General features: G+C 49.1%; 1 protein-coding gene across 15 annotated transcripts in view; it reads right to left on the bottom strand.

Annotated features, from left to right (window-relative positions):
• Positions 1-22612, bottom strand: part of Inpp4a (inositol polyphosphate-4-phosphatase type I A) — a 128252-nt gene that overhangs the window by 28502 nt on the left and 77138 nt on the right. For 3 of the 15 annotated variants that reach the window (XM_028865682.1, XM_028865677.2, XM_028865680.2), the window contains exons 5-17: positions 22110-22228; positions 19849-19965; positions 19492-19571; positions 19166-19277; positions 18281-18371; positions 17710-17857; positions 16153-16283; positions 14054-14158; positions 13453-13561; positions 11551-11568; positions 7874-8057; positions 6553-6771; positions 5514-5652 (exon numbers count right to left, since the gene is read on the bottom strand). In XM_028865682.1, coding sequence (XP_028721515.1) covers positions 5514-5652; positions 6553-6771; positions 7874-8057; positions 11551-11568; positions 13453-13561; positions 14054-14158; positions 16153-16283; positions 17710-17857; positions 18281-18371; positions 19166-19277; positions 19492-19571; positions 19849-19965; positions 22110-22228 — 1572 coding nt within the window. Of the gene's footprint in view, positions 1-5396; positions 5653-6552; positions 6772-7873; positions 8058-11550; positions 11569-13452; positions 13562-14053; positions 14159-16152; positions 16284-17709; positions 17858-18280; positions 18372-19165; positions 19278-19491; positions 19572-19848; positions 19966-22109; positions 22229-22612 lie in introns of all 15 variants that reach the window. The other 12 variants (XM_037199616.1, XM_037199613.1, XM_037199617.1 and 9 more) reach the window with 5 other exon arrangements.

The raw sequence follows: 22612 nt of genomic DNA, 5'->3' as shown, positions 1-22612 counted from the left end.
CTCAGAGCTGCTGCATCAGCAGCTTGCAACAAGGTGGTTAAACAGATGGAGAAGAGGCCTGGGGCCCAGGCACCTCTTACTCAGTTTCCCAAGGGCAGCATACTTGCTGCTGTGAGCAGCTGAGCCCTCTCGGTGGTGAACAACAGTGATTCACCAGAGCCAACATCCATGTTGCTAACACATCAACATACAATGTTCTTCTAGATGAGTGAACCAACGCACACAACGCCACAGATGCCACACTGATGATGGTGCAATGATGGAGCCCATGTTAGCTTACAACATCGAATGAGACAGACTGATCAATCAAGTCTGCATGTCAACTGTGGAGCCCACTGTCCCTGTTTACTGGAGAATCCAGGGTTCAGGATCTACTGCTGACCTTCAAACTGGTAAGGCCCAATGATAAAACCAAGACGCCAAAGGAACCATATGCCAGTCTTTAAAACCCAATTAAACTAAATGTAAAAGCTGCGTGATTTGGAAGATGGCTCCAATTAGGAAACTCCTCTAGTTAGACTGTCCTCCAGCTAGGCTGTCCTCCAGCTAGACTGTCCTCCAGCTAGGCTGTCCTCCAGTTAGGCTGTCCTCCAGCTAGGCTGTCCTCCAGTTAGACTGTCCTCCAGTTAGACTGTCCTCCAGCTAGGCTGTCCTCCAGTTAGACTGTCCTCCAGCTAGACTGTCCTCCAGCTAGACTGTCCTCCAGCTAGACTGTCCTCCAGTTAGACTGTCCTCCAGCTAGACTGTCCTCCAGTTAGACTGTCCTCCAGCTAGACTGTCCTCCAGCTAGACTGTCCTCCAGTTAGACTGTCCTCCAGCTAGACTGTCCTCCAGTTAGACTGTCCTCCAGTTAGGCTGTCCTCCAGTTAGACTGTCCTCCAGCTAGGCTGTCCTCCAGTTAGACTGTCCTCCAGTTAGACTGTCCTCCAGTTAGACTGTCCTCCAGCTAGGCTGTCCTCCAGCTAGGCTGTCCTCCAGCTAGGCTGTCCTCCAGCTAGGCTGTCCTCCAGCTAGGCTGTCCTCCAGTTAGACTGTCCTCCAGCTAGACTGTCCTCCAGCTAGGCTGTCCTCCAGTTAGACTGTCCTCCAGTTAGACTGTCCTCCAGCTAGACTGTCCTCCAGCTAGGCTGTCCTCCAGTTAGACTATCCTCCAGCTAGACTGTCCTCCAGTTAGGCTGTCCTCCAGCTAGACTGTCCTCCAGTTAGGCTGTCCTCCAGTTAGACTGTCCTCCAGCTAGACTGTCCTCCAGTTAGACTGTCCTCCAGCTAGACTGTCCTCCAGCTAGACTGTCCTCCAGTTAGACTGTCCTCCAGTTAGACTGTCCTCCAGCTAGGCTGTCCTCCAGTTAGACTGTCCTCCAGTTAGACTGTCCTCCAGCTAGACTGTCCTCCAGCTAGACTGTCCTCCAGTTAGACTGTCCTCCAGTTAGACTGTCCTCCAGCTAGACTGTCCTCCAGTTAGGCTGTCCTCCAGTTAGACTGTCCTCCAGCTAGACTGTCCTCCAGTTAGACTGTCCTCCAGCTAGGCTGTCCTCCAGCTAGACTGTCCTCCAGCTAGGCTGTCCTCCAGCTAGGCTGTCCTCCAGTTAGACTGTCCTCCAGCTAGACTGTCCTCCAGTTAGACTGTCCTCCAGTTAGACTGTCCTCCAGCTAGGCTGTCCTCCAGTTAGACTGTCCTCCAGCTAGACTGTCCTCCAGCTAGGCTGTCCTCCAGCTAGGCTGTCCTCCAGTTAGGCTGTCCTCCAGCTAGACTGTCCTCCAGCTAGGCTGTCCTCCAGTTAGACTGTCCTCCAGCTAGACTGTCCTCCAGCTAGACTGTCCTCCAGCTAGGCTGTCCTCCAGCTAGGCTGTCCTCCAGTTAGACTGTCCTCCAGTTAGACTGTCCTCCAGCTAGACTGTCCTCCAGTTAGACTGTCCTCCAGTTAGACTGTCCTCCAGTTAGACTGTCCTCCAGCTAGACTGTCCTCCAGTTAGACTGTCCTCCAGCTAGACTGTCCTCCAGCTAGGCTGTCCTCCAGTTAGACTGTCCTCCAGCTAGACTGTCCTCCAGCTAGGCTGTCCTCCAGTTAGACTGTCCTCCAGCTAGACTGTCCTCCAGCTAGGCTGTCCTCCAGTTAGACTGTCCTCCAGTTAGGCTGTCCTCCAGTTAGACTGTCCTCCAGCTAGACTGTCCTCCAGCTAGGCTGTCCTCCAGTTAGACTGTCCTCCAGCTAGACTGTCCTCCAGCTAGGCTGTCCTCCAGCTAGACTGTCCTCCAGCTAGACTGTCCTCCAGCTAGGCTGTCCTCCAGCTAGGCTGTCCTCCAGTTAGACTGTCCTCCAGTTAGGCTGTCCTCCAGTTAGACTGTCCTCCAGTTAGACTGTCCTCCAGCTAGGCTGTCCTCCAGCTAGACTGTCCTCCAGTTAGACTGTCCTCCAGCTAGGCTGTCCTCCAGCTAGGCTGTCCTCCAGTTAGACTGTCCTCCAGTTAGGCTGTCCTCCAGTTAGACTGTCCTCCAGTTAGACTGTCCTCCAGCTAGGCTGTCCTCCAGCTAGACTGTCCTCCAGCTAGGCTGTCCTCCAGTTAGACTGTCCTCCAGTTAGACTGTCCTCCAGCTAGGCTGTCCTCCAGTTAGACTGTCCTCCAGTTAGACTGTCCTCCAGCTAGGCTGTCCTCCAGTTAGGCTGTCCTCCAGTTAGGCTGTCCTCCAGCTAGGCTGTCCTCCAGTTAGACTGTCCTCCAGTTAGGCTGTCCTCCAGTTAGACTGTCCTCCAGCTAGGCTGTCCTCCAGTTAGACTGTCCTCCAGTTAGGCTGTCCTCCAGTTAGACTGTCCTCCAGTTAGACTATCCTCCAGCTAGGCTGTCCTCCAGCTAAGCTGTCCCTCAGGTCTTCAAAGCACACCAATTTTGATTCTAGTCTACTTTTGCTGAGTCTTACTGGGATGTACTCATTTCAATTTCACATTGCCCTTAAAAAATGCTAAAATTTCTAGTTAAATGGATGTGCCACCTGAAAAAAATACAGTTTGAAAAGGCATCAAAGGAGTAAAACTGAATTTCATTTTGTGTTTGAACTTCAGTTCAAAGGATGTCCATAGGGAACTGAAATAAGAAGGCTTCAGATCCCCAAGACTAGCCAGAAGGAGTTTTAGGGGTTTGTCGGGGGGGATGAGCAGGGGTCCTTCCTCTGTTGTGTTTGGACATGACTTCTTAAACTGACAAGAGGAAAGGAAATACAAAGCTTTCTGTAAGTTGAAGAGCTCAGCCTCTTTGGTCAGCACTCAAACCCTGAGACCAGCTAGCTAACAGACGGGAACCCTCATGGGTGTGAAACCTGATGCAACCAGAGATTTAACCTCTATCTGGCTAAGGAGAATTATCCCAAGCCTTGAAAAGCTACATGTTTGTTTATTTTTGCCACTCCATAACCTCTCTTCCAGGACTCTGAGTCACGAATGAGGAGGAGAGTTTAGGAGCCTGCTTTATGAATGACTGTGGTGATCTCAGGGTGGGACTACTCCTGTGAGAGTTTACTTAGGGGAAAACTCAGTTTGGTAAACATACCTTTCAACCCAAGGGGAGAAAGGAGACTCCTCTGGTACTCTCAGATTAGAGATTCCTAACTGGTCTTAGGTCATGGAGTCCTTTGAGATTTGATGACCACTATGGACTTTCTCCCTGGTCACTTGCAAATTGCAGCATGTGATCTTGGGCTTACATGATGCTGGCGTGTGCACAGGTCCTGGGTTAACAATTCAGCCTTTGACTGGCCTTCCAGCAAGTCCGTAGGGGCGTTTTCTTATTTAGGGGTTGATGTGGGAGGCTCAGTCCACTCTGGGTGGTGCCATCTCTGTATAAGAAAGCAGGCTGAGCAAGCCAGTAAGGAGTGTTCCTCCACGGCCTCTGTGTCATTTCCTGTCTCCAGGTTCCTGTCTTGAGTTCCTGCCATAACTTCCCTGGATGACGGATTATAATAAACCCTTTCCTCCCCAAGTTGCTTTTCATCATGGTGTTTTATCATAGCATTAGAAACCCTAACTAGGACAAGCACCACAGACAAATGAGTCACAAAGACAAACAGCCTGATCACACAACACACTAGCTCCTAAATTTTAAAATATCTAACCATTTTTTTCTCTGTATCTGCAGAAAATATTTAAAGTTACAAACAAAATTATATATATTTCTTCTTTAGTTCTGAAGTGGCCTCATTCATACAAAGTAGGCAGGTGATCTACCATTTAACTACATCCCTAGTCCTACAAACAAGTTAGTATTAAAGAGAAGTAGGTAATGAACTTTGAGAACAAAATTAAACAGGAAAATGAGAACAAATCAGACACAAATTAGTTTGATGAATGGATGACAGGCTTGGAAAGGTGACAGCTGTAATCCCCCGGGACAGAAAAGTAGATGATGTAGACACTGCTTAAACAGAGGCTCAAGAAGGACAGCGCCCCAGAAACACTGCAGACAGATGAGAGGCAAAGGACACACAACACACGAAGGATTTATCGGAGACTCTGGTAAAGGCTCAGGATTCTGCCTTCAAAGGCCACTGTCAAGTAAGAATCTTGGAGTCCTCATCACACGGACCCTAACCCTGCCCATCTTGACTGTCCTTACTCCACCTTCAAGCTTCTCAAGGAGAGTGAAGAGGAGCAGAAGCTCGGTGTGCAGCCAGGGCTCAGATGACTGGACCCAAGATTTCTCCAGCTCTTACAGGAAAGGTGAGAGGGGGGACCAAGGACCATCTTGTTTTTAGACACATCAGTCCTCAGGCTTCAAGCTATCTCGAGGGCAGTATTCAGCGTATTCCCTTTCTGAAGTGTGCCACCGCATGGCACTGTTCTACACTCAAGGATCCCCTCTAAGAGTGGTGTCAAACAGGTCACTCTAACTAACCTGCCATCTGACTGAGTTACAAGACCCTAGACAACATGCTTCTGCTGGATAAGAGTGTGCCCAGCCAATGAGAAGAGCCTGTGAGGCTGCAAGCACCCCTCATCTAGCGTCGTCCCTACAAAGCTCACTAATGTTTTTTCAATCAGTCTATCCATTCCCAACAGAACAAAAATAACACCACAGAGACATCTGCATCCAGTCCCCTTCAGGTTCTCAGGTTAGCTTACAAACCTGAAAAGACTTTCCCGCCATGACACTGTGGCCCAGGAGGGCCCAGTCCGCCCATGGTGGTGATGCAGATGTGGTGGGCTCCAGCTGCATGGAAAGATGACAGGAGTCTCCACCCTGCCTATCTGCTGCTCTACGCATGCGGACTCCCGCTGACATCCTGCGCGGCCTGACAGCCCTCCCTGCAGCCTGCTTGGGGGAGGCAGGCACGGAGTCAGAGACACAGACACACAAGTGATGAGGCACGAGTCGAGGCAGCGTGGGAAGCGTGGATGCATACGCACGTGTGCTTGGGTGAGGATGGCATGCAGCAGTGGGCATGGAGGAGGGACATGTCGAGGAGGGGGCGTCACAGAAGGGGTCCTCCGGTCTGATCCAGTAGGCTTGGCTGCCCCGGTTACCTTTCTTGCTGGAGCAGGTGCTTGAACAGGGGAAAACGTCCTCACAACCCTCCTCATGCAGACGCTCCTTCTGCAGCAGCTTGTCTACCCGTTGGATGATACACTCCAGGCTCTTGTCCACATTCAGCCACACTTTCTCCTTCAAACCAAGAAGACTGTTTGGGTCAATTTGTGCAACAGAAGAACAAGAACAGACAGAACGCAGCCTCCCCCATCTCTCCCTTAGTCCCGGCCTGATCATGTCTACATTGCCGTTCAAGTCAGATTGGCTCTGCAAAGACCATCTGCAGCCTGTGGTCAGTGACTTGAAAGCTTAGCAGACATTCGCTGCCAACTCTGTGGAAGACAGCCAGCCTTCCAGCCTCACCCAACAGGCCACAGGGCACTAAGAGCTCATTATCTCTTTTCCCCTTCCACTGTGGACCATCTACAGTCATCACACACGGAGGTCTCCTCCTGATGGACACGAATGGAAACAGCTGGTGGCAGGGGTGAGGGAGTTGGGAGGAGGAGAGGGCAGGCTGGAAGTGAGCTGCAGAAACCCACACAGACCACAGGCTGCCAGGGCTGGAGGAACACTTTGCTGCCAATTAATAATTCAATGTTTCACAGAATGCCTCTGAGCAGTAGCCCCAGCTAATGGCAACAAGTTGTGGACTGTTCCCTTCCTAAAGAGACAAGGATCCAGCTCTCCGGCCAACTCTGGAACACCAAAGTGACATGTCAGGGGTAGCAGTAGCCTGAGCACCTGAGCTCCTGCATTGGAACACAAAGAGCACTCAAGGGCAAAGGATGAGCCAAGGACTGAGGAAGAGGAGAGGCCTGGCTCCCGGCACAATCATGTACAATTCACACCCACCGTGGTCTGAAAACAGTCTACTTCTCAGCATCAAGTGGCCTAGGGCCATCGGGGAAGCAGAGCTGGAGCTTGCTAACAAAGGGGCCGGCCTTTTGGGCACTCCGTGAGGGAGGACACAGGCAGGAGTTCTATCGTTTCCAAGTTCAGCAGCAGGCCAACGGGCAGGGGCAGCAGACTCACCCACTCTTCCTCATGCCAGTCCACCTGCAGGGAAGACCGGCTGCTCCTCCCTGCCCACCTGGCCATGAGGGTGTCCTGGTCATTCCGAAGCATCACCTGCTCCTCCTCAGTCGAGGTAGGGGAGGCCTTGGAAGCAATGTAGTCAGGCCGTGCGGCATTCAACCCGTGGATGGAGTTGGCCAGCAGCTTACAGTCACAGACAGTGACCAACTGCCGGGTCTGTAGGTACACACAAACCAGGGATGCTAAGCATGCTTTCTCTTGAAGAAGGAGACAGGCTACGGCCAGGGCTTCTGCCACCCACCCTGCTCCACAGGGATAATATCAGCAAGAATCTCCTGGTAGACTAGAGGACACGGGTGTGCTTGAGATCTGTTTATCCCGGAAGTGGTCAAGGAAGAAGTAAGGGGCTGAAGAATCTAACATTTTTAGCTCTGCTTGCCTTTGGCTCCAGCTCACTGGAGAAAAGGGCTCATACTCCAGCCTTGACAGCATGGTGGAATGTGCCCCAGCCTGGCAGAGGCTAGTCCCCAGAAGCCACACATTACTTTTGTTCAACCACTAAAGCGTTTTTGAATGTTCCAGGCTCTGAACTATTGGACTCCTAGTCTTGGAGACTGCAACAGGAGTCCTGCCATTTCTAGTCCTACTGCTGACGACTATGGCTTCCTTTCTTAGTGGTCCTGGTCTGTCTTTATACTGTGCAAACTCATGTGAAGAATATAACACATTCTGCGCACGAACAACAGCTCCTACCCAGCAAATCAGGTGTGGGTGGAGAGGTGTAATCAGAATCTGTGTGCGAAGGGAAAGAGACTGAGTAGTTGGAAAGAACACCATCCATCAGAAGCTGATATAGCCACTCTCTGTGTGGAGATTTTTTTAATCGGGACTGCGTGATGTTAGACAGAACTTTTAAAATTATTATATATAAGCCAATAAGATTATACTGTTCATTTCTTATGTCTGAATAATTGCTACTACATAGGTGCTGACTAGGAAGTCACTAAGGAAGCTGATGTGGGCAACGAGTCCCAAGAAAATAAATGCAAGGATTTACTTGCTAGAAGACAAATCAACATACTGGCCTCAAGCCACACCTGAGAGTCACAACCTGGGCTCTGACCATGGGCAGATCCCCAGACTTCCCTGTGAATTTCTGGGATGTGGACTTTAATAAGAGAGAAAGCTTCAAGGTCGTCACAATGCCACTTTCTTAAGGCCAGCTCTAGACATGCCTGGGTGGCCCTTGGTGGTCCAGGAGCTTCCAGAAACCCAAGGGACCTCTCCACCCCACATGCATTCGGGCAGCCCCTCCTACCTTGTCTGCCAAGATGGCGAGTGTCCTCTCAAGGCCAGTGGCAGACCTGTCCTTGGCTGCCCTTGAGAGCCGTTCTGCGTAGTAGCTAACTTGGGTTTTCAGGGTGTTGATCTGGGCAATGATCTCCTTGGCTCGGATGATGTCCTGTGGTATGTAGATTATGGACTGGCAGCTAGATGATGTACTAAAAGGAACAACAGGTCCTAAGGGGCTCTCCAAGACCATCCACCCCACCCATAACTAATCCTAAAATACAGAGGTATCTAACCCTAAAATAAAGAGGCTTAGTCACTGATGGGTAAAGGTCAATCTTGGAAGATATTTATTTTTTTATCTAGTGAGAAGCATAAAATATATATAGAAGACTAAGGCTTTTATGTGTACTTGTACCTGTGTCTGTATATTTACCACAAGCATGAACATGTCTATAAATGCATTGGAATGTCACTGTAATAATTACCCAATGCTGGGGTCTTACCTAGGAATTTCATCTATTAACTTATAAGCAGTCCTTCAATAGAGATGTGGAGTCTGCTTACACCAGAAAGGATCAAATTACTACACTGCAATAGATGTTGGACTATATATTAAAACAAAACAGACAACCAAAGAACCAAAAACCACACCCTAACGTTTGCTTCTTCATTTGGCCACCAGGGCCTTTCGACTTCCTGTGAGCAAACCTCCATCTTTCTCTTACATATTAACCACAGCCAAGTTCCCACCACTGGGATTCCTTTCTCTCGCCTGTCAGGACATCCTTACGTTGACAAGAGCATTTCATAAGAGAGAGAAGAGACCGTGCCAACAGAGGCAGGCCCAACACCTCAGTGCCTCTGAAACCCCAGTCCTTCCTCCTTCCCACCTCCTCACCACCGAGCAGCATATGTATATGGGAACGAGATGTCAAAGTGCCAGGCCAGCTGCTGCCCAGCAGAATCAGGAGCCTCTGAGGGGCCAACTCCATATGCCCTAGCTTCACGGGTGAGGTCAGCATGTGTGGTTCTCCAAGATGGCAATAATAAACTTATGTCTCTTAGCTCAGGTCTCAATCAATCAAACATTATTAATTTGTTTTTGAGACCATCTGAGGATGCCTGAAAAAATGAGGAGATATAAAAGTCACCAATGCAGAGGTCTCCTAGGATTTGAGGATACTGAGCTCTGGACAGAACGTTGTCCCCTTCCTTCTGGAATAAAGGGATGGCCTTGAGTTCCAGGGATGGGGGGCGATATGGAGAGTAGAGTGTGACCCTTACCACATCCTCCCCCACTTGTTGGAGATGAGAATCACCTGAGACCTTTCCAGGGAGCCCCAGAAGCAAGTCAGAAAGTAACCGCCACTGCCCTTTCTCTTTCTGGACTACAGGGCAAACATGCAAACACCACAAAGCAAACTGCCCCGGAAGGAAACCCCACCACCACAAGGCCACACACCACAGCGGACGATGACGGATCTGCCAGAAGCCCATGCAGCAGACGGCGATGAGCCTGTGCAGCGCTACAGTCATTCCACGCGCACAGCACTGCGTGCAGGAGCTGCTCTCCAATCTGCAACCTCTTGCCCAAATGAATAGCTCCCCCTTGGGACAATTGGGGCTTGGAAATACATTTTAAAAAAGAATTAAAAAAAAAAAAAGAATCTGTTCTCACTGGTCCTCAACCTTTAGAGTCCAAATGTACTATGTGCTGTGTGTGTAGGTCTACTGTGGTGTATGCCCACGGCTGCACACACTCTGACAGGTGCCCATCGCCCCCATTCACCCTGTGCTCTAAGAAGGCATGTTATAGCACCTCTCTAGGATTGACGCATGGAAGCACGTGGTGAAGGTACAAATGGGCAAGTTCAAAGAACTACTCTTGGGGACATCAGGAGTAGGTAAGTGCATGTATTTAGTTAACTCCAAAATCAGGAGCCACACCAAGGCAATGGGGTGGGGTGCAGAGGCTCTACTGCCTTGTAGTACACAGTCCTCCAGGGGAGGGCATCTCTGTTCTACTCATTATCTGGGCTCCCAGATCTTCCGCAACAGGCCCAGGAGGCAATGGCCTATGTGCGGTCCTTGGGCTTTAGGTTAAACCCCTAGCCCAGGGCTGCTGACTCCTACCTCCTCACAGTGGAGGCCACGGGCTAAACACAGAGCCATGTAAGCGTAAGTAGAGTACCTGACATGCAGAGGTACTCTGCATAACAGCACAGCCTGAGTAAGGCTGTCAATGCACAGCTGACAGGTCCTGTGGAACTGGGTTCCCCACCCCAGATTTGGGTGTCTCTTTGCCACAGATGGGAAGGTTCCCCACCTCTTAGGAATGTTTGGTATCCTGGGAGAAGAGAGTGAAAGGATGGGAGTAACCAAGCCCTTTCTGAGACGTGCAAAGTCTAGAGTTTTCAGTTAAGATGGAATCTGAAGAACTTTCCAGATAGGGTTCACATAAATACCTGGGCTGGAACTTACCAAGGGGCAGTGGGGCCCTTGGCTCTCCAGGTCATACTTTCACGGTTATCCCTCAGGGCATTAGGGATTTGACTCATCCTGCTGTGGAAAAGATTGAGCCTCCCTCCAGAGAAGCCCAGGAGGGAAAAGGGGTACTTCTATAAAACAGCTATGGAGGAAGGGGGGCAGGGCAGCACCCCTCCCAGATGCCTTCTTTCATCCCTCAGGACTCCAGGGAAGGGGCCCCTTAAGGGAAAACTGGTGATGCCTCACCTTAGGTGGTTGTGGGTTCTCAGGACTTCAGGCCATTGTGTGTTCCCAGCAGAGCCCTGGCATCTCAGCTAGGATCTAGCCCAAACCCCAAAGCCTCATGGGTTATTAGATCAAGGGCTGTGAGGTCTCTTCTTGGTGAGCTGCTGGTTTCTCAGTCTGGGACTAAGGAATAGAGCTTAGGTAGACATAGTAGCTTCTGGCTCCCATCTAATTCTCTGGAGGAAAGGGTCTCTCAGCTCTTCTTCTGCTATCCAATGGGTAAATTGCCCTTAACAAGACCATCATTAAAGTCAGCACAAATTAAGACGTATTATGAAAATTAACTGGCTCTATCAGACAGGGAAAGTGAAAACTCAAAGGCTTCATAACTCTTGTAAATGAAGACTAACTGGGCCTAATGTCACAGATCTGTAATCCCAGATACTGAAGGCTGAGGCAGGAGGGTTATAAATTTGAGAAAAAACCTTGGCTGCAGGGCAAGTTCAAGGCCAGCTTGGGTAAACTTAGCGAGCCCTGTCTCAAAACAAAAAAAAATTTAAATGGTTGGAGTGGAGCACAGTGATGAAGCTTTGCCTACCATGTGTTGAAATTAAAAAGGGGGGGGGCTCCCAATGGGTCACTGGGTAAAGGTATATGTTACCAAATGTACCAGTAGGCTGATGTAATATTCCAGCATCCAGGGCCCCAAAGGGGCTCTTCTGCATCCTGGGAGGAGGCACACTGGACCCTGTCTCTACTGAGCACATGAAGAAACCGCTGTCAGGTTTGGAAGGAAGGCTGCAAGCTGCAGACTGGCTATTCATTATCAAAGAACATTGCAGTTGGAAGGAAGAGCTCTCTGCCTACAGGACATGAAACTCGGAGCCACGCGCCAAATGGGATGGAGCCACCCAGATGAAGGACAGCACAGGCTTTCTCTGCATAAGAGCAAGAATCAACATACACTCTCTCCACAGACAGAGAACTCACCAACACTCCTCAAAACTGCTAAAGAAAAAAAAACCAAAAACGAAGCATTAGCGATTGTTAGCAAAATACTACAGGCAAAACAAAATTTAAACTCTGACTGATTTTCTTTTTCTCAAAATACTTAGAGATAATTTGTTGAGGCTATGATTATGGGAATAAACAAACTTATGAGTTCAATCCTTATTCTCTGGAGCAAGTTTGTGGCCTGTCCTCAAGCCCCAGGGATATCCCACTAGGGCACAGGACATGCACATTTAAAGGAAAGCTCCGAGAGAAAACTCTGTCGGAAAGTGGGTTTATGACATTAGTACAAAGTTACATAAAATCTGTACTAGATATTTGAAAAAAACACAAGAGGCATTGGGAAAATAAGTTCTGAAGCTAAAATATAAAGTCACCTGGTATCAAAACTACAACCTTTCAGGGACCAGGGATATCCAGGAGTCCCCTCCTGACTGTCACCTAGAATGAATGGACTTTCTCTCTCAGGAAACCACACCACCTCAGCTCATATATTCACTCTTTCCACACAGCATCAGGCAATGGCGGGACACCCACACACACTTCCGGCTGACTCCACAGACCTGGGATGGCCAGTGGAAGCTCTGCACGTCCTCCTACTCCCTGGGACAGTGTGGCCACGCAATTTGTCTGCTCGGTAAGAAGTGATCAAGGCTGTCTGAAGGCCTCACTAGAACGCTGAAAAGGCTTTGCTGAGCCCAGCCTTGCCAGGCTTCTCCTCCCACATCCAGGGCTGGTCGACACACTGGAAGGGCAACCTCTCCGAGAATGTCCTCTCTTACTCCCTGCTCAGTCATCACCCACATCAGTGGCACGCACGCTGACCTGTCTTCCCGATGGGCCACTGTCCTAACCTGTCCAGCATCCTGATCCAGTCATACAATACCCTACTCTGGCCACAGCAGCAGAACTGGGCAATGACCAATCCGCCCCCATTTGTGCTAGCACCTGCCTCCTCCTGCCTCTGCACGCCACCACGTGGGGGTCTCTGGAGGGTCCCTGGACCTTTGCTTCATGTCTCTCAAACACTTTACTCTCAACTCAAGATCACAGGCTCCAGTAACCCTTTGTCTTGCTCCCTCCCACCTTGAGACCTTTCTGCTAACCCACCTGCCACCACCTTATCCCTTCCGGGATAACTGGACTGGCCCTGCCTCTCTGTTCTCCTCTCTACCTCACCTTACACACATGCATGCTCCACAGTGGCGCAAACTCACTCAGCCCATAATTAGTCTCCTGAAACTGAGACCTTTTGCTACTTTCTCCAATCCCATTCTACCAAAGGACTTCACAGGATCATCACTCATCTCATGTGTTACACTCACACCCCCTCACACCCCTTGGATCCATTTAATTTTGCCAGGTGACCTTTTGAAAGATATCCAAGGAATGCTTCATCTGAGAGGCCTCTCCACACCCTGCCTATCTGGTAATATCCTTCTCAGGACAGAACTGTACAACCCTCTGGATCCTTTCAACAGTTGGAATACGTGCCACGCTATCCTTTAGGAAAGGACACAGAGTGCCAGGGGCTTTAGGGATTATAAAAATGACCCCTAGGAGTATAGACTTGTCAGAGGCTGACCAGAGATTCTAAAGGAAGCTGAGCTAGCAGGAACTACATACAGGTGGCTGCCGAAGGCCAGACTCAGGAGTGGCTCACCTGGAAAGTGTGGACTACTGATTAGGTGCCCTCACTACTTACTCACTCAACCACATGCACATACACAGTAGCACGGGGTCCCTAAGGCAGCTCCTCCAGCCACGCAGAAGCAGATCAGATGGCTGCATGTTTTTTGCGGTTTTGTTTTGATTCTTTATTTTAACTCACAAACATCAAACACAGCTGTACAAGGACCACAAATACCCTCCTTCACTTACTGTTTCTTGGACTCTTCAAACTTGTGCAGCTTTTTTCGAAGACCTCCTGACTTAAAACCTTGGCAGTGTGCTGCTGGGGCTCCGATAGTGACCACGTCGTAGTTCTGATCTGAGTGACAGAAAGCTTTCCTCCATTACTCTGGGATCGGGTCTGCAGACAGGCCAGCAACAGCAATATGCACAGCACTCTGGGACCCTACAGCCCACATGCAAACAGTCTATGGCTCCCTGGTCCTACATGCCAAGGCTGATAAAGAGCTTGCTGGACCCAATTCTAACTATTCAGTAAGGAAGTTGTCGTCTGGAGGTAATGCCATCTACCCCTTCTGGGAAAGGCTCGTTGATGGGCAACTTGCTGCCATAAAAACCAAAGGAAGTTGAAGATATATAAGGAACAGGTTTGGATTCTGTAACTGAAATTCTTCAAAGGTGTGTGTGTGTGTGTGTGTGTGTGTGTGTGTGTGTGTGTGTTATTTTCTCTTGCTGCCCAGCAGTGGAGCATACAGGAAAAATGGGCCAGATATAGGGCAACTCAGGGACCAAGTATACAGGAAGGAAAGAGTAGAACGCAATTCAACAGCAGGGTAAGAAAAATAAGTACCTGAGCCTCCATCGTCTTGAACTCTCATCCTTTGTATGTGCAGGTTTGTGGGAACAAATTCTAACTTTTTATCTGCTTTCAAACTGCTTGCTTTAAATGAAGGACCTAAGAAATGGAACACAAGAAAACAGAGCCATCAACATGATCATGCACCAGTAGGAAAGCAGTAACCTAGACCTGCTGATGCATGGAAGCAGGTGTATCTCAACAGAGGCCTAGAAAATTCCGAGTGGCCTCTCAAGACGGTAAGGGGCTGGCTCTAAATGCTATCTGGTGAGCAGAGCCAGGGATAAGGACCTTTAGGTTACAGTAGTGATGAGGCCATCCCTCCTGGGACTCAGTTCAACTCACAGACATGACACATAGATATGACCTTAGGCAGTGTGATGCCAACACCACTACAAAAGCCAGTGGACCATGTCAGAGACTACCTGCCAACTCTACAGATTGCTGCCATCCAAGAGCCTAGAAATTGGTCTTCGTGAAACAGCACATGTCAATCCGAAGTGATGAGAGGTTTGCTCCTCACCTTAGGTCCATCAAGATAAACCAGGCTACACGGCCCTGAAGCCTGCCCTGCCCTCTCCAGTACATCTCAGTAAGTCCTTCCTCACACGTGCTTGTCCCTAGAGAGCTCAGACGATGTAACCAGCTGCCACCATCTTATTTCTAGAATCAGAATCCAGAATCCATAACGACATGAGGCATCACATATCCACCACCCAAAGGGATTGCAGATGCAAATGACAACAGAAAAGTGAAGAAATCAACATTCCAACTAGTAAGAAACGATGCATCTACGGCTCTTGGGCAGACAGCAGCCGCGTGCCCTGCCTTTTGTCACACGAGTCTGACAGCCACTCGGTGACTCTCAGACTTCCGTGTCCGTGTGTCTTGTGACACTGCAGGAAATACAACCAAGGCCTGTGCTGAACCGAGATTCAGAACAGCTGGGTGCTTTGACATTGAGAAGCCCTAGCCTAGTAAACTCAGGTTTGCACGGATTTCACGCTTCCTCAAGAGCTCTTATCCAGCATGGGCAGCTGCCTCAACCCTTCAAGCAAATGCTGCCATCTCTCTAAACGATGCCCTTGGACTTGTCTGAGCTTGGACCAGTCCCGCGCACCACCATCTTGTCTGAGCCCTGATTTCCTCTCAGCTAAGTTTATGGACAAGTTCTTATATTCTGTATGAAAGTCACATTAAGGGTTTAAGATTTTCCTTAAATTGACAAAGCATTATATAGAAGGAAAGACACCAAAGATAAAGAATACTTTGAAAGAAAGGAGGAAAGGGAAGGGAGAAATGCTGTAATTATATAATAATCTCAAAAATAAAATAAAAGTGCATCTTTATAAAAAAATCATAAGAAAAAAAGTACTTTGAAAGACTAAACAATTAAGAAACAAAAAATTCATTCCATTTGGAATAAAAAGAAAATAGATTTTAAAAATTCACACAGTTTGAAAATCAAAATCATTTTCAAGAATAAACAGTGGCGGGGTGCTTTCCTGGCACGCAGGGAGCCCTGGACTTGACCCCCAGCCTCCAGCCTGGGGAGAAGAAAAAGCAAGTAAGAAAAAAAGTTGAGGTGCCTAAACTTTACTTTCTCTTTTAAGCCTTAAAATGGAGAGCTGCACCCTGACAACTTACATGTTCAGTAAAAACGACACTGAGTATTTCAACTAGAACATGACACTGAGTATTTCAACTAGAACATGACACTGAGTATTTCAACTAGAACACCACTTTCCTTCAGGCAAACAGCTCCTAGCCTTTCGGTCCTCAGTGGTGTGAGACTAAGAAGAACCCGCATGAACCAAGATAACCTGAGAACCCGCCTTGCTTCAACCTTATCCTACAGTGGCTGTTTTAGGAAAATAACACCATAGAAAGACTTCTTGCAATTCACCAATTTATCATTTTAATTAAGATCTGAAAACCCCAGAGTTGAAATAATTCACACCTACCTGAGAATCTATTTTTAAAAACCCACTCAAGATACTCAGTGAGAGTCTGAGGAGCCCGGGCGGGCCTTCAGATAGCTGGTTGGGCATGTGGGCTATGCATGCGCCTTGGGAGGACAGCACCACACCCACCTTTGTACTGGTGGAGGTCCGTCAGGTTTTCCTGGTAGGTGAGGATGATGGTCTGATACTGGGTGACAATCTGCCTCCGGAGGCTCTCCCAGCAAGGAGACAGCTCCCCCAACTCTTCCAGCTCACACACTCTGTAAACAAGACACACACAGCAGGCCACAGGGCTGACTCCCCTCCCCTGGAACTAAGCCGAGAACCCACAGAGTACAGGAGAAGCAGCTGTGCTGCTCTGGGGGCCTGGCCGGCAGGTACACCGCCAGTCTAAGGGGCAATCAAGTGGCCATCACAGGGTGATGTGAGTGATCACTGAGCACGTGGGAAGCACATGGAGAAACTTTATAGGAACTCGGGTCCATGCTCAAGGCCAACAGTGGGTATGAGGAGAGGAAAGAGCAGTTAAGGAGTAGCTCTGCCTGCTGACCTTGAAGGTACCTCTCAGGCACTGGCACAGTTCTCTGCAGGAGGATGACATTCCAGAACAGAAGGGACAGGGGATGTGGGAAACCACTCACCTCCCCACCCTCACTCTAACAACTCCCTTCCCATGTCAAGCACACAGCGACAGTCTCACACTTCTGGGAGGGGCCCCCATCTCCCTTCCTGAGGAGCATCCTTGCTGCCCACACTGACTTGCTGCCAACCACTTGGCTCTAAAGCCCCTGCCTAATGAAGGGGCTCTTTCCAGCGGCAATGCACAGGGAAACGGAAGGCAGGCAACAGTGAAAGATCACATGAGAGTGAAGGGAGAGGGCTCAGTGGGTAAGGGCGCCTGCTGCTAAGCCTGACGGCCTGGGTTAGATCCCCAAGTCCACAAAGCTGTCCTCTGACCTCCACATGACACCACGGCACACACACCCCAACCCCAGTGTGGTGACAATTAAACCATGAAAACGGAAGGTGCCCAGAGAAACTGACAATAGCTATATACATGTGGATAAGTAACAACTATACATTAAAATCAGGATACAAATATGTACATAAACAGAATAAAACAGCAAAATACTAGTTTATAAAATTTAGATGAAAGGTATGTGGTACTCACTGTATTCTTGTTATTTTTCTCAAATTTTGATTTTTTTCAGGGTGAAAATGAAAACATGTTTTAGGATACTGGGACTCTGCTTACATGATGTTAATCACTTAAACACTGATTTAGAAAAAGGTGTGGAAGTCATAGTCTGAGACAGACAGGAAATGGCCTCACCCTTACTTGGAACTGAAACAAAATATGCCCAGGATGAGAGCTTTGCTCTGTGGAAGGAGAGCGCCCTGGAGGACGTCTTCCGAGCCCTTATCTCTGTGGCCCCAAACAGGATGAATGGGAGGAAAAAGAGACGGGCAAAAGGAAGACACACTGATGTTAGCCAAGCCTTGGGGGCTTCAAGAACACAGCCTTGGGAAATCCTCGCCCAGCAATCTGTGAGTCAGAGGAGCAAACTAAGGCTTTGGAAGGCTAGAGCCACAAAGGCAGCATGCGATGGAGCCTGGGTCTGCAGAGCCTAAGGCATGTGCACAGGAGATGGGGTGGTGCGTGCTCATCCTCTCCATGTGGATCACCTGGCTGCATCTTCTTCCAGCAGCAGCTTCACAAACTGCCGAGGCACGTGCAGGGAGAGGACACTCTCTGCCATCTGCTCCAGGATCCGTAGGTGGTTGCCATCAGTGGTGGGGAACCGGTACATGCGGCAGATGGCGCCACCGAACACTTTGGTGGAACACAAGAAGATGGGCTGTGAGTGAAATGGCTGCAGACCTGCCTGCATGGTTCCCCTTCCTCAGGCCCTGTTTTTCCCAAGAAAGCTAACCAGCAAGCAAACAGCAACAACAAACACCAAAAACCACTTAACCCAAGCCCCGACAAATGGCTGTACCACACTCCTCCCTAAGTCAGAACATGGAAGTAACTACAGTGTGAGGAGCTGGGCGGGAACACTGTCAGTCACTAAGGGCAATGTCAGGTAAGAGTGAAATGAAGGAGCCCCTTCCTTAAGGGGTCATGACTCTACATACTGCGGGAAATGCTGCACTGAAAAACAGCAGCAGACATCGTATTGGGGGCATGTCTGAGACAACGTGGCGCAGGGACAGTCACAAGAAAGGCAAGAGCATCAACAGAGAAGCTGCTTACCTGATTTCAGCAAGGTGTCTTTTCGCAAAGAAGCATATTTGGACCGGATTCCCAATGCCTCAGTCAAGCTCTCGTCAACGGGCAGAACCATCTGATGACAGGTACAGAAAAGCATAAGAACACGGAGACCGAGGACTCCAGAGCGGCTGCAGAAATGAGGCCTCGTGCATCACACAAGACCTGACAGCTGAATGTGCAGTGTACAAGCTGCCCAGCCACACACACTGACGCCCCTCCCCATACTCCACGCATGCCTACTTTTCATCACATACTTGTCTTCCAAGTCATTTCACCTTGGGTCTCAGTGTTCTGGTATCAAGAATATCCTCAGTGCTAGTGTTCTGAGCATACTTCAGGCAAAATAAGGTAGCTTTGTATTTTATAATGCTTCCTTGATAGGGCAGCACTCTTAAACTGGAATTCTCATTTGGTAATAGTGTCTGGGTGAGAGACTGTGTGGGCCATAAGGAGACAGAGGATAGGAAGGGATAGTCCGGAGAGGAAGTGGGTGTGAAGGGAGGTGGCTGTGTCTAGGAAAGACAGTTACTACCAGAATATAATGGGGGGCACAGGTCTCCATCACCTCCTCACTCACACCTTCCCACATATATGCCTCTAGCCAAGATATTCTGCTCTCAATCCTGTGTCACAGAAGTGGCCAGTGTGGTACAGAGAGCACAGGTCAGTTCCAGGTCAGCAGGGCTCTGTCTGTTAGACAGGAGCCCTTCCGTTCCATGCGGCGTCATACCCGAGAAAGAGCCGAGAGCCATGGAAGGCAGTGTCAAACAGCAGGCCCTGCCCTTGACTGAGCACAGATAGGCACAAAGATATCCAACCCTCCTGTACGGAGGAGGGAGGAGGGAGACGAGAAAGGTGCCCACTCACCCTCCCGTTGACGGTGTCCAGAGACCGGGTCACAGGGGGCCGCTGGTCCGACTTCTCCTCCATCTGCCAGCCGATCACAGTTATGTTGCCTACTCGGTCACTCTCTGCAGACCTGCAACAAGCACCGTGCCTTGATGGTCTGAAGGCGAAGCTCGGCCATCCCGGGTCATCAGGACCCTGGGAGCAGCAAGGCACCATCCTGACAGACTGAGCGGTTCATCTCACCTCTCCTCGGCAGACACCACTGCCTCCCCCTAGACAGTCTCTAGGAGGATGGAGGGGCAAAACTTCAGACCCTTCCCAAGGGGTATAAAGCAAACACCAACCTCAGTGTCAGATGCAATCTGTGATGCCTGTCCTGGAGCAGATCTTTGACAACGAAGGTTCCAGAGCCCAATAAATACATCTGAGGGAGACAGGGAGATGCAGTTTAAGGATACTCGGTGTCCCTCTGATCCACATACCGCAACACAGGGAAACTGGGTGGTTCCTATAACACCCCTCCCACCGTCACCTCATGAACGCATCACAATGCTCACAAGTGAATTCCACGACACAAGCATGCTCTGATGTAGTTAATTCATAAGCCAGCAGTGAACTCAATCTTGTGCTCACACCTTGTCCGGACTGTTACATAACGATTAGTGAAGGGAGGCTGTTCCGCAAACCACGAGTTACTTAACTGTTCCCTGAGATCTGTCTTTGACATCGTACACAGACAGCTTGATTTGTGTCATCTGGTTGATGAGGGAGTCTTGAAAGAAGGCGATGCTGCTTAGAAAGATAGGATTGTTGGTTCCCTAGAAGAGAAAGCAGAGGCGGATTCCATCTTAAGGAATTGTTTTTAAACTGTCCTAACGTTTTCTGAATGAGGAAATCAACGTTTTTACTGATCTGTTCAACACAAACATTAATGGCAGCACAAGACACCAGCCCCAAAGCCCTGCTTTCCAAAGGGAGTGCAGCCTGACAAGCTGTCTTGTCATGACATGACATGACATGACATGACAAACGGCCCCTGCGGATGCTGTGCAGAGGCCTCCTCATTCCTAGAGGTTTCCCGCTCCTCAGGGGAGGCTTTTCTAACCTGAAATGAGTTTGGGTTTGCCAGTCACATGTATTCTTGGCAGTACGGTTTTCGGGGTGCTATATATTCAGACTGTTACTTAGGGCTGTTCCTGTCACCTGTGTGCACAGGCCGACAAAGAGGAAATGGCCAGTTTCAGTGATTATTTCTAGAATCCTGTGTTTGGAATAATTAAAGCTGACCTTTTAAGAGCAGTCCTCTTTTAGGACAGGTTCTAGTTTCTAGATCACAGGTGTCTATTTTCTGGCAGCTCTGCCTCAGCGATCCATCATACCCTTCTCGCTCTTTCAGCAATGCTAAGTACCTCAGCCAAACAGTTACTGGGCCCTCTTTGTACCTGAGTGATGCCCCGCCCCCCGTCCCCGCCCTCAGCAGCCGTCTAGTCTCTCAGTGCCTGCTGGGCAGCCCCTCCTAGGGGTTCTGCTGAGGCCTCCCCATCTTCCCCCCATGTGCCCTGGGTAAGCAGGCTGAAGATCTGGGCCTCAGCCTTGGTACTCCCTGTCTGTGGAGCAGTTTGGCTGGAGACCACAAACCCCTCCTCCAAGGTCTCCCTCCGGTGCCTCTTCCCCACGGCTGTTCTCCCACTCCTTCCTTCCACTAGAGTCACCCTGCACCCCCCCCCCCGACACCTGTCAGGTCATGAGACATCCCTGCACAAGTCCCGCAGAGCTGGCGCCTTTGCGGACCCCAAGTGCCCTGGAATACTCAGCCTACAGAGCTTGCTTCTTGTACACACCAAGAAAGATATATTTCTTAAACTCCCGTGATGCTCTGCTATCACCCTGCCTTCACATAACTACGTACAGTCCTAGCCTGGAAGCACAGACTTACCTGCAAGATCTGCAGGACCCTGGGCTTGCTGTGGCAGAATTCCCTGAAGTCCTACCTAGGAAGCCTGCTGGAAGGGATGCTGCTCCTATGTCCTCACCCTGATACCCCAGTGCTCCCCATGCTTTCCTGTGCATGGAAGTGGCCAGGTAAATTTCAGGCCCTCCCCCACGGGAAACTCTTGAGGGCAAGGACTGTGCCCTTGTGGGTTTGGTACCAACAGTTAGTACAGTGCTTGGCATGAGGCCAGAGCTCAACAAGTGCTTAGACCATATACGGCCTGACTTGGAAATAAGCTTCTGAGAGACTCTCAGAAGGGCCTGGTTTCTAAACGGAAAACTTGAGATCAAATTATGTATTATTATGTTCTTATATAAAAATGCAGGAATATAAAAATTAAAATGGAGCTTAATGTGGTAATAATTGGTAATAAATTGGTAATTATTCATATTACAAATAAAGCCCTATGGAATTCCGTATCAGAAACTCCTACAATTCATGCCATAACTTATATACATAAATGATATATATACATACATATATACATATATAACTCATCTAAAAATACTTTGTAAACTTTCCTAAGTAAAGCTATATAAATTATTTTAAAAAGCGCACAACACAAAACACAAAAGAATGCAAAAGTAAAGTTAATAAAAACACAGCCATGTCCCAGCCTAACAGGAAACACTCTCCCAGGCACTGATTAATGAGCAATAATAATAGCAGCCAACTGGAAGTGACAGGAGAGTTGGGTCTCATCTCTTAAAAGCAAACCAACCATAGGATCACTTCTTTAGAAAAGCAACCAATAGTTCATCAGAACTCATGAAGGATGTGGCAGACTAAGGAAAACCTGGGGGAGCATGACAGAAAGTATAAATGAACAGAAAATCATGGGAAATAACTCACAAAAAACAGAACTAAAGCCTCAGATGCCCAAGAACTGAAGAGCCCTTCTGCCAGGGCCACCGACATCTGTGAGCATGAGGGCTCCTCGAAGGAAGGAGAGGGACCAGCAGCACCCACCTCAATGATCTCCGTCTGCGCATGCTTCGTCCAGAACGCCTGCGGAGGGGTGGTGACACTCACAGCCACAAAACTATTTGGTTTCCGATCTAGCGATGGAGTGTGCAGCTCACTGCAAGCTACAGAATCAAGATGGGGAAAAAGAACCCTTTGCACCAAGTTTTAGTTAGTTCATTGCTCTAAACAAACCCACAGAAAGCTTAAAATAATACCCCAGGGACACCATGGTCCCACTGCCAGCAAGAGAGGGGATTGGGAAAGCCTGTTTTCTCATTCTGCTTCCCTTCTCCCTCCTCACAATACAGTAAGGCATGAGTGGAGTGGATCCTGTGCTGAGGGGGCCTTCCAGGTTCCCAGAGAGTGGAATTCAGAGTCAACAAATGAGCTCCCGGGCAACACATGCCTGCAGATTATGACTGCTGTGGCTAAGTACGATAACCCATGAATCCCAACATATAGATGATGCTATAACAAAATTAAAATTCAGTAACAAAATAAAGCTC

This window comes from Peromyscus leucopus, chromosome 16_21 (assembly GCF_004664715.2).
Source record: "Peromyscus leucopus breed LL Stock chromosome 16_21, UCI_PerLeu_2.1, whole genome shotgun sequence".
Taxonomy (NCBI): Eukaryota; Metazoa; Chordata; class Mammalia; order Rodentia; family Cricetidae; genus Peromyscus; species Peromyscus leucopus.
Note: the sequence above shows the minus strand (reverse complement) of the source record. Positions and strands in the feature narration are given on the sequence as shown.